Source organism: Geotrypetes seraphini, chromosome 8 (assembly GCF_902459505.1).
Source record: "Geotrypetes seraphini chromosome 8, aGeoSer1.1, whole genome shotgun sequence".
Lineage (NCBI taxonomy): Eukaryota > Metazoa > Chordata > Amphibia > Gymnophiona > Dermophiidae > Geotrypetes > Geotrypetes seraphini.
In genome coordinates this window covers 39,024,454-39,036,672 of record NC_047091.1, presented here as the reverse complement: position 1 = coordinate 39,036,672, position 12,219 = coordinate 39,024,454, and the positions used below count along the sequence as shown (strand labels likewise).

Here is a 12,219-nt window from a genome sequence, read left to right as displayed (position 1 = left end):
GAATAGGGACCACATCCACTCTCCTCCAATCCCCAGGAATCACTCCCGTCTACAGAGATTTGTTGAACAAGTCTTTAATAGGACTCTCCAGAACCTCTCTGAGCTCCCTTAGTATCCTGGGATGGATCCCGTCTGGTCCCATCGCTTTGTCCACCTTCAGTTTTTCAAGTTGCTCATAAACACTCTCCTCCGTGAACGGTGCAGAATCTACTCCATTTTCTTGTGTAACTATGCCAGACAATCTTGGTCCTTCTCCAGGATTTTCTTTTGTGAACACAGAACTGAAGTATTTGTTTAGCACATTTGCTTTCTCCTCATCACTTTCCACATATTGGTTCCCAGCATCTTTTAGTTTAGCAATTCTATTTTTCATCTTCCTCCTTTCACTAATATATCTGAAAATTTTTGTCTCCCTTTTTTACATTTTTAGCCATTTGTCCTTCCGCCTGTGCTTTCACCAGACGTATCCCTCTCTTGGCTTCTTTCAGTTTCACCCTGTAGTCCTTTCTGCACTCCTCTTCTTGGGTTTTTTTATATTTCACGAACGCCAACTCTTTTGCCTTTATTTTCTCAGCCACTAGGTTGGAAAACCATATCAGCTTCCTTTTTCTCTTGTTTTTATTGATTTTCTTCACATAAAGGTCAGTAGCCATTTTTATCGCTCCTTTCAGCTTAGACCACTGTCTTTCCACTTCTCTTATAGCCTCCCATCCTAACAGCTCTTTCTTCAGGTACTCTCCCATTGCATTAAAGTCTGTACGTTTGAAATCTAGAACTTTAAGTAACGTGTGGCCGCTCTCCACCTTAGCTGTTATATCAAACCAAACCGTTTGATCACTACTTCCCAGGTTAGCACCCACTTGAACATTGAATGGAGATACTCTCTCCATTTGTGAGGACCAGATCCAATATCACTTTTTCCCTTGTGGGTTCCGTCACCATTTGTCTGAGCAGAGCCTCTTGAAAGGCATCCACAATCTCCCTACTTCTTTCTGATTCCGCTGACGGAACATTCCAGTCCACATCTGGCAGGTTGAAATCTCCCAACAGCAGAACCTCCTCTTTCCTTCCAAACTTTTGGATATCCACAATCAGATCCTTATCAATTTGCTGTGATTAAGTCGGCGGTCTTTAGACTACACCCATGTAGATAGAAGTTCCATCTTTTCTTTTCAGAGCGATCCATATCACTTCTTCCTTTCTCCAGGTCCCTTGCATTTCAGTCGCTTGGATATTGATTTTTACATAGAGAGCTACTCCTCCACCTTTTTGACCCTCTCTGTCCTTCCTAAAAAGATTATATCCCGGTATGTTTGCATCCCATCCATGGGATTCACTGAACCATGTCTCTGTGATAGCGACAATACCTAGATCTGCCTTTAACATCAGTGCTTGCAGATCATGAACTTTGTTGCTTAGACTGCGAGCATTTGTGGTCATCGCTTTCTAGCTATTTTTCAGCGGTAATCTCCTTTTTCGTATGGATTTTTGGTTTGTTTCATTTTCCGTTGCAATACTAAGAAATGAGTTTCTGATATTGTTTATGTTGCAATCTTTACTACTATCACATCTTTTTTTTGCCGGGGTGGTCTCTATAATTGTCCTTCATACATACCCCCACCTTCTAGTTTAAATGCCTAGAAACATATTGTCTAAATTTCTCTGCAAGGTTTCTTTTTCCTGCTGTAGTAATATGTAGCCCATCAGTGCAATATAGCATCTTGTCATTCTATGTATTTCCCCATCCTCCTATGCACCTGAAGCTTTCTTGATGACACCAGGCTTTGAGCCATCTATTAAAGTCCTCTGTGTTTTTCACTCTTTGCTCTCCCTTTCCATATACAGGCAGTATTTCAGAAAAAGCTAAAGTCTTTACAAAAGGTTTCAAACCCTCACCAAGCTCCCGAAAAGCTTTCTGTGCTGCAAATGTGGTGTTGTTGGCCAGGTCATTTGTTCCCAGATGGATAACAACATCAGTGTTAAAATCCTTAGTTTCTTCCTTAATTATAGTCAGTATTTGCCTGGAACTCCTGGTAGCTGAGGATCCTGGAAGACATTTCACTATTTTGGTCTCCTCGCCCTGTGTTCCAAAGTTAATGCCTCTGATGATGGAATCCCCCAACAGTAATAGTTTTCTGTTTTTGGCTTTTTTATTTGTGCTTAGGGTGCGCTTGTTCTCTTGAGTTACCTTCATTGGTTCCAGTCCCACCTCCCTTCTGTTTTCTTGAGTATTGCAGTGCACCAGGGCCACCATCAGAAATTTCTGGGTCCCTTACTGAGCAATCCTATTGGGCCCCCCACGCACCCTTTCCCCCCGACCCCCCTTCTTCCATGGGCAGAATACACACATACTTTTCTCTGTCGCCGCACTCTTTGACCAAAAGATTTGTAAGCCTGCAACCACGTCAAGGTAGACTCTTTCAGCAGGGTCCTAACCTAACCTAAACTAATCTAATCTATACCTATCTATTCTAAACTAACATATGTCTAATACTGAACTAATAACAAACTAACAAACATCTGCTTAATAAATAACTAATAAATAATAGTGCTAGTAGCTATAATTCACTTTTGAATGTAAAATCTCAGTTAAGGATTTCTTTTGACCTTTGTAGGCCAGAAGTAGATCACAATTGCACAATATTTTTTGTAACAAGTATTAAATGTGTTTTTATAAATACTGTAAGCTTAATAAATATATCAGAAAAAGCTACACATCTGAGCGCATATCTAAACATACACATCTGTATGATCCCATCCTCCTCAGCTTGTCCTTACACATCCACAGCTGCATGTTAATGATGATGTATGTTATGATGATAAATAAGTGCATATAGCACATCATTAACATGCAGCTATAGATGAATATAAAAAAGAAACAATATTCTGTACAATTGTCAATTTATAAATCAGTGTCTTCTCCCCACTCTCTCTTCCCCATTTCCCTTCAGCGTCCTCAGCCCACTCTCTCGCCACTTTCCTTCAGCGCATGCACATAAAAACAAGCAAGTAATTTATATCATTTTCATTCTATTCATTCATAGAAATTAAAGTCTAAATAATGCCAGTCACATAACAAAACATGATTTTACAAAAATAATTCCCTGCACAGTCAAGCCTGCAAGGATTACTAGATGTCTTTCAGCAGCTCCCCTCCCTCCCCCTTACCTTTGTGGCTAAGTCAAAATGATCTACCAACAATAAAATTTTAAAAACACAAAGCACGCTGTACGCAGAGAAAATGTTAATTATCATTTATATTCCGTGGGTTTTCAAAGAGGTCAAGGCAGATGACTTTATGCAATGTCACCTCAGTAACTACTATACAAAAATAGACAAATTTTCCCCCTCTCTTTTTACTAAAACGCGATAGCGGTTTTTAGTGCAGGGAGCTGCGCTGAATGCCCCATGTTGTTCTCAACGCTCATAGGCTCCCTGCGCTAAAAAACGCTATTGCGGTTTAGTAAAAGGGGGCCATAGTGCAAAATATAGACAGCATGGCCCTAATTCTGTATAGGTCCTACACTAAACCTCGATTCTGTAACCGGCGTCCATGGTACAGACACCGGTTAGAGAATCGGGTTAAATTATATACAGTCGCTACACTTATCGCTGCAAGGGATCTCTCCCTGCTGCAATAAGTATAGCGGCCACCTGTCCCATCACCGACAGGAGGATGCCCAACTCCTCCTGTCGGAACTCCGAACTCCCCCTCCCCCAAAACTCGTAATCGCCGACAGGAGGATGCCCAACTCCTCCTGCCGGAAAGCCCGACGACCCCCCGCCCCAACTAATCTCCCTCCCCCAACTAACCTTTCAATGTTGGTCGGCTGGATGGGTCTTGCTGCCGTCCAGCTGACAGGCCCGCCTCGTGGAAATGAGATGGGCCCGCCCCTTCCCGGCCCATCCCTGCTAAATCTAAGGCCTGATTGGTCCAGGCTTCTACCGTCGGAGAGGACATTCTAGGCCAGCCAGGCAGCGATTGGCTGGCCCAGAACGTCCTCTCCGACGTCAGAATTGACGCGAGCGGCAAGAGTTGGTCGGCCCCACAGGGAAAAGCAGGGAGAACTCAGCACCGGCCTGTTCCCGATGGCAGCGGTGGCACTCAAGTGGCTAAAGAGCCGCAGTTTGCCGGCCTAGGGAGAACACTGGAGGGTGGCCAGCTGTGCACCCCCTTGGGTCGTAAACCTGGGGTGGGGCGGACCGCCCCCCCACCCTTCCCCACCTTGGTATGCCACTATCTGTACCTCACTCCCTCCCTATGACCAAAAATTCTCCTTTCTTCTATTCCCCGTGTACACAACCATCTCTTTCCCTCCCTTCCTCTCTCCCAAGTCCATGCCTTTTGTGTCCAAAAACCCATTCCCTCCCCCACCTCAGCATCTCTTTCCCTCCCTTCATCTCTCTCAAGTCCATGTCTTCTGTATCCAAAAACCCATTCCCTCCCCCACCTCGGCACCTCTTTCCCTCCCTTCATCTCTCCCAAGTCCATGTCTTCTGTATCCAAAAACCCATTCCCTCCCCCACCTCAGCATCTCTTTCCCTCCCTTCATCTCTCCCAAGTCCATGCCTTCTGTGTCCAAAAACGCACTCCCTCCCCCCTTTTGTGTTCCGCATTTGCCTCCCAGCCCATCTTTGCAACTTTCTCAGCAAAACGGAGCTCGAGCCGAGAGGCTTGTCTCCTGTTTCCTGCCTGCTCTGCCGCGCACAAATAGCCGACCGGAAGTATTCTCCGACGTCAGCGTTTGCTTAAGCTCTCCCTCTGACGTCAGCACTGACATTGGGGAACACTTCCGATCGCTATATGTGAGCAGCAGGGCAGGTAGGAGCAGAAGATGAGCCTCGCGGCTCGAGATGTATTGAACTCCGCGGGTTCCTCGTCCAGCTCTCTCCTGTGCACCTGGGGCGGACCTCCCCTCCCCTAGACTGTGGCCTAGGACCCTGGGGGAGCCCGGGCCCCCTGTCAGCTCCGGGCCCCTGAATGCAGAACTGGTAGTACTGCCCTGATGGCGGACCTGCAGTGCACTAGAGAAGCAAAGGAATTCTTTAGAGGTAATATTAGTGAAGGTGGATGTTTCTGTGTTACATGTCGCAGTCTTCCTGAGCCTAGTGTGACCCATTTATTCCTGGGCTGTTTTATTCTTTGAGGTAGAGATGGTAAGTTGGTATGATTTTGTGGAGTGATGGAAGCTGCTTCAATTGTATTCAATTCCTGTTTAAGTTTGCAAAGCTTCTCCTTAATACTAGCAAGTTGAAGACAGATGGGGCAAGCCTTAAGCCTCCAAATAGTGTGTCTTGGAATTAAAGCACCACAGTGATTGTATAGAATAAAGGTCATCTTGATTGGTTGTGAAATCCTGATTATTTGGGTCTCTATATATGAACAGTGGTCCCTGGGGTGGTTGGGACTATAAGTCTACCCTTAGTCCTATGATGGTTTGCTATTGAGTCGCATCTTATGCACCCTGCTTCTCTGAATTGCATTCCCTTTATGCCAAAAGCCCATATTTCATCTCAATTTGCTACAATTCATACCACTAGATTAACCATTCTTATATTGGAACACTCATTCTCCTCACCAAGCTCTCAAACTCTCCAGGCTCCTACCTGGCACAACAATGATATCAGGATAGAAAATAAAATTATTTCATGGCCCTACTGGATTAAAAAGGGTATTCAGTCCTTAAACCAAATTATCAAAAATAAGACCATAATCCCCTTTGTAGAACTACAACACACATTCCAACTACTTCCTTCTGACTATTATAGATGATTGCAATTAGCACACTGCATAACCAAACTCAAAAGGTCTTTAGAATCTTCCATCCCAGAATCGTCCAAAACTACTTCATTGTTTCATCTTGGTCAACTTCAGGGACATACTACTTCCCTGTATTACGAAATCTTTAGGGATTCCCATTTTCCCCTATTTCCAAAGTCTAGAAAGTTTTGGTCTGATTCCTCCTCCTGGGATGGTACTGATACTCGATGGTCTGATCTTTTTATGAAATCTTGTAGACTCACTCTCTCCACCAACCTGATGCAATCTCTCTATTTTTTCTTCCATAAAGCTTTCTGGACTTCAAGTAAACTTCACAGATCTGGATTATTAGATTCCAACCTCTGTTGGCACTGTCTCTCCAATTTGGGAGACTTTAAGCATTTGGGTTTTTTTCATGTCCCATCATACATCAATTCTGGATCGCAGTTTGGAAACTCATTTGCAAATGCCTTCCTATTTCCTCAGACCTATCCTTTGAGATTCTCATTTTTAGATCTTTTGCTCTCCCTGACTTACCATCAACAAAGCAGAAAATTATTTGATACATTAATCGCATTGACCATCCAAATGATTCTATCAAAATGGAAATCAGTCAACCTCCTCAACACATTTTAGTGTGCAACCGTTATGTTAACTGATAGCGACCTCTAATTTTGCTACTAAATCCAAAACGGAAAAGACTTGGTTGCCCATAGCAGAAGGCTTCACTTGAATATACTAATACTTTTCCCATACCTCCTTTCCAATTTCACCATAGGATAATGGCACATTACCACGATTAGTAAAAATGTGGAGGGGCAAAATAAAAAAAAAGTCTAAGTCCCCTTTTGGACTAAGTCCCTAAACCCGGGTGGGCCCATGTGCCTAAGGCCCCGCCCACAGGAGGGGCCTAAGGCTCCTGGGCCTATTCTGATTGGCCCAGGTGCCTTAGGCCCCACCAGGAGACGGGGCTTTGGTGCCCCTGGGCCAATCCAGCCCATTCTTCGTTGAGCTGCATGCCGGATGGACGGGTTTGGCACCCGTCTGTCCGGCCAACCTAAAATAGGTACGGGGAAGGGGGGGTGGGGTGGGGGGTCGTGGGGTCGGCCGGGGGGGGTCGCGGGTCGGCTGGGGGGGCCGATCGGGGGTTCTTGGAGGGGGGTGCATTGAGGGCAGGAGGGCCTGGGATCCCTCCTGCCCGTACTGTAGTGGGGGTGGGGGTAGGGGGGTCGTCTGGGCCAGGAGGGCTTGGGCTCCCTCCTGGCCTGAACGAGTCGGGGGTGCCGCGGGTGCCTGGGGCAAGAGGGCTTGGGCTCCCTCTTGCCCCGATGTTATCAGGGGGAGGTCGCGGCTGCCACAGGGCAAGAGGGCTTGGGCTCCCTCTTGCCCTGATGTTGTGTTGGGGGGGAGTGATCCATCGCGTGTCACGGCAGTTCGGGTAGAAGAGTGATGGCATCACAGTAGGGGAGATGAGGCATCTCTCCTGCCGCAATGGTTAGGTTGCCAGGCCGCTGAACTGATGGCGCCAGCGGCCATCAGCTTAGCGGCCCGTTTTTCAGCACAGACCTGGTTTTATTTCGTCTAAGTGAAAAAGGTCTAAGGGCCGACTAAACTGTATTGGTTATACCTGTTGTACGCCTAGGTGTAGGTCGGCCCACCTCCCGCCCACTGCCCCCCCTTGCCCCTCCTCTAAACACGCCTCTTTTCTCTCTGTGCGTTTAGAGGCAGGGGAAAGGCCTAAGTTGGTTTTAGATACGTCTAAAAACCAGTTTTGGTTATGGGTACTTGGACGATCAGGCTTTTTGATCGTCCAAGTAGCCACTTAGGACACTTTTTAGACTTTTTTTTTTTTTTTTTATTATGAACCCCATAATGTTCTTCTTCTCCTAATTCGTACTCTCCTTTTGCTGCAGAGATGTGATTCCCTTTTGCAAGACTTTTCCTTATTGTTACCATGTTATGCGTTTTTCTGTACATGCCAAAAGGTATGATTTTTGTTCTGGCTCATGCCTCTGCATGTCAGTTCTTATTTGGTCATAACTACCATGTATTTCCAAATATGTATGTTTCATGACCAATTATTTCTTTTCTGTTATGTATGGTTTTATGAAAACTTAATAAAAACAGTTTAAAAATGAAAATGAGAACCACTGCATTAGATGGAGGCATATAGTGTTAGGGCAACATCAGTGGAGTGTCCAATTCTAGAGCTAGAACAGTGCAGAACAGAAAGAAAAAAACAAACTTGTGCTGTGCCTTTTAAATCTGGCCCTTTAAGAAATCTGACGAAAGAGCTCTGGCTGCAAAGTGAAGAGCCCTTTTCCTCATTGAGATCTCCCAGAGAGAGGAGGGAGGAGCCTGGTGATGACACAGCTAGTGTGAACAGCAAGGAGGATGGCAGTGGCCAGAGGAGCCCTTTAAAGAGTTGCCTATGGAGGTGGAAAGCCCTGTGAAAAGCTGTGAGTTTGATCCTGTAATGGAATGGGATAATATACCTGTTCCTGAGCAGTGCAGAGAGGAAATTATGAACTTGAGCCAAAATCTAAGCAGGTCAGAATTTTTCAATTTGAACATTTGCAAAGATGAGCCCAGGGAGCAGTTTGCCTGTCCGTTTGGGAGGGGCTCCAGAGACTCAGTGGAAAAGTTAAGTTGCCCTGTTTGACGTTTCTGAAGGCTGTAAACATGTTTTGTTTTTTGCCTGTTACTATTTAACTTGTTTTGGACTTTGCCTAAAGTGCTGATGTTGTTCCCCAGCCTGGGGATAATCAATGGAGAGGCTGTACTGTGTGCTGGATTTACAGCATTGCAGTTTTGGGCAGGCAGGCTTAATGATATTTGGGACAGCTCGCCCAAGCCAGGCTGGTGGCATATAGGCTCGGTGCCTACCAGCAGAGCAAGAGCCTAGTGCAAGACAAGAGAACTGTGGGAGAAAAGTAAAGGGAAAGTATTTTTTGGGGGGAGGGGGGTCCCCTCATAGCAGGTTAAGGGAGACACTGAGGGGGAAGGTCAGAAGCCTCCCAGCTCTGGTGAAAGCCTGGAAGGCTAATGCCTATTATTGTGAGAAGGATTTATTTTGCTTGATTTTTGTTTTCTTCTTTGAGACCAAACCCCATTGGGGGAAGTTGTAGAACCAATTGGGTTCTCTGGATTTACAAATTGTGAACTTTAAGTTTGATCTGCACAAACCAGGAGATTCCTGACATACTTAAGAATTGACTAAAGTGCAGTCATAATAAAGGGAAGGTGATTATTTTCCATAAAGTGTTTTTGTGTTTTTCTTTGTTCACCTTTTTGTCCATTGACACCTTAAGGAATGATGAATAGTTTGCATGGGAGGCATTGAAAAACACATAATTAAGGTCATAATCGCTCGATCGGACAGGGGCCTACGCTGATTCATAAGGGTCCAGCTAGGCGCCCCTGCCATAATATAGATAGATAGATAGATATCTCTCAGGGTCAATTGGAATGACCCCAGAGGCAACTGCCAGGTGGGGTGCTGAGTGGCCATTACATTTACCCCTAGCTCTTTTCCAAAAATTGAGAATATTATTATTAAATTTTCAGGGATATCTGGCTACTGTATCAACTGGACCAAATCTGAACCTCTGCTACATCATTGCCCTGGAGTAAGAACTTGCCCAGAGTCAAAAGGAGCAACAGTGGGAATCAAACCCAGTTCCCCTGGTTCTTAGCCCACTGCCCTATTAGGCTGCTCCTCCACTCCACTGAACAAAGAAGAGATTACTTACATATCCATGTATTCACATACAACTATACAAACCTTTTGTTTTCTTCATTTCCTCCACTAGGAACTGGGCTTCCTCCTGGATCCGCTCTTCAATGCTTCTCTTCCCCATCCCAAAATTTCTCATTGTTGTAAGGGCAAATCGTCGAAGTTGTTTCCAACGCTCTCCATTGGTTAATATAATCCCTGAAAAGGACAAACACAAGATTGAAAAGACCAGTGGTAGTCAAATATTCAAGTCACCTAGATTTGTCAGTGGAACCTCTGTAGGATAAGTTTTAATTCCTGCCTAGTAATGAAAAGTCTTGGGGTATGTTTCCCAAATTCACACCTCCCCCCCTCCCATTTTTAATTCACTCACTCTATTTCCTTTGTTTCTTATATAGTTGTTGGATGAGGATATGGTTATAATAGCCTTATTCTGTTGTAAAACATGATCCCTCTAATCAATGAAATTTCCCAAATTATACTTGTTGCTGCTGGCGCAAAAGTGCATAGGGTAAGTTTTCACATCCATACAAAGAAAAATTTTAAGTGTTTTCTCACCGTAATCGCCAAATATATTGAAAAGTCCTGGAATTTTCCCTCTTTCTCCAAACACATCTGCATTATCAACAAGTGCCTCTGTCACAACATCATAACCATTTAGTATCAAAACTGGCCGGGTTCCAAGATACACCAGGTAAATCGACCCATATTTCCTGTTCAGCTGTAAAATACACAAAAGACATTAAAAAATGCCAGGCTGATGGGAGGGAACCCTAGAGCATGACACACAGTCAAAGGATGTCACTGCAATGGCTGGTTTAGTTGAGTTGGGAAGATATATAAAAAGGGCAACAATTCTTCATATATAGTAGTTGAAATTAAATCATCCCCAATTCTTCTGAGCTGGAGATCAAAGTGAGCAGGAGGAAACTGCTAGAGGCTTCTTATACAAGATAGTCACAAAGTATATTAAATTCTCCCAGATGAAACAGAATAAGAATGACTGTTCTTTCCCTGAAGGCCTCTTTTGCAGATTATTAATATGTTCAAAATGCTAAGGAAAAAGCAGTTTGCAATGTGCATAATATCTTTGTTTTGATGATGTAGTAGCGCTCTGTCAGTCCTGGTTTTATTCCCATTGCATTTATAGAGTTGTAGCCCCTGCTTTCCTTAGATTAGTGTATCTCAAACTGTGTGCCGAGGCACACTAGTATGCCTCCTGAGATTCCAGGTGTGCTGTGGCACACTGAGGAGGAAGAGAGGCGCCTGCCAGCTGACTTCCCTATGTGGTACAGCACCAGCACTACCCGATTTGCCGAAGGCTTGCATGTTTCCCCCTTCTCTCTAGCATCCTCTGGCTTCCCCCTTAGCCTCCTGGTCTCACATTTAAAGCTAATTACAGCAACCTGCAGAGGATCGCTAGTAGGTAATGATTTTATTTTCAATATTGTAATTGAAATGTGTCAGTTTTAAGAATTTATATCTGCTGTATATATTGTGTGTATATGAAAAATGAATGGAAAAAATTGCATTAAAATTAGTAAAGAGTATGGGATCTGGGGCAGAGCTTGGGTGGGCCTAGGGAGGTCTGTGGTTGGGGTACTCAGTTGATATTTGTTAGACTTAGGGGGTACTTATCTTGAAGTAATTGAGAAACACTGCTTTAGGCAATCAGCTGGCACCAGTGCTTCTCCTTCTTTCCGGCCATTTTCCCTGCTGGCATCCCCTACTGGCATATTAGGGCCCATCTGGATAACCTCTGCACATGCATGGACATTGACGTGATGATGTCCGGCAACGTCTGGGTGCCTCAAGCCATGGCCACTACCTTTAGTGTGCCTCGGCTCAAGAGAGTTTGAGAGACACTGTCTTAAAGAAACAAGACCAGAAACATATTGGGAGAAAAACCAGTACTGGCTCATCTTATCGCTTATGACATTGTGTAAGGTAACCATATAGTTCAATCTTACCTTTCTGAAAGAGTTCAGTACATCATAGGGCTTCAGCTGCAGGATGTTGCCTATGAATGGCAGAGGACTAGGACCTGGTGGCATTTTTCTCCACTTCTTGATACTTCTTTGTGATAAGAGAAAGATCAGAAAGGATAAGGAGAAGATCAGGAGGAGGGATACAGCATCTACCAGTACCATTTTGCCAGCTGTGGAACCTGCTGAGTGTGATTCTGGTGAGAAGCAAGAGTCCTTTTTTATATTGTTCTATAGCACTCAGGTTCAGTAGAGTTCACAAGTGGAAATTTAACCTAATATACAGGTATGATGACACAGTTCCACATCCTGGCTGGCTAGAGCAAGTGGAGAGCCCAAAAAGGTCAGGAAAAAAGCAGAGATAAACGCAGATAAGAATATCACTGTCTAGCAAAAGAATGTTAGAGAAAAATGGCCAATACCGCTTGTTTTTATTAAGAGGCCCTTTCACCTTGGCTGTGTGTAAGTTCAGAAAAGGCAAATTGAATCCCCTCCCTGTTATATATTGTACTTTGCACAAACTTAGTAACTTTTCAACTTAGTTGATTTCTCTATTGCCTATGTCTGTATGTTTCTTTGAAAACAATTTAGGATAATTCTATAACAGCCTCCTTTACATACAGTAGGTGCAGATTCTAAACAAGAAAGTAGGTGTCTACTTTCCTATATACAGTACTCCCCCGAATTTCAGAACCCCGTGAGTTTTGAAAAACAAATATGGTTTAGTAGCAGATTGC

At 44.3% G+C, this 12,219-nt stretch overlaps 1 protein-coding gene across 1 annotated transcript in view; it reads right to left on the bottom strand.

Annotated features, from left to right (window-relative positions):
• The window catches only part of LOC117364411 (cytochrome P450 2G1-like), a 128,211-nt gene extending 116,479 nt beyond the window's left edge, over positions 1-11,732 (bottom strand). Inside the window, exons 1-3 of the mRNA XM_033953554.1 lie at positions 11,468-11,732; positions 10,056-10,218; positions 9,546-9,695 (exon numbers count right to left, since the gene is read on the bottom strand). Coding sequence (XP_033809445.1) covers positions 9,546-9,695; positions 10,056-10,218; positions 11,468-11,647 — 493 coding nt within the window. The 5' untranslated portion in view covers positions 11,648-11,732. The remainder of the gene's footprint in view (positions 1-9,545; positions 9,696-10,055; positions 10,219-11,467) is intronic.
• Positions 11,733-12,219: the final 487 nt, after the last annotated feature.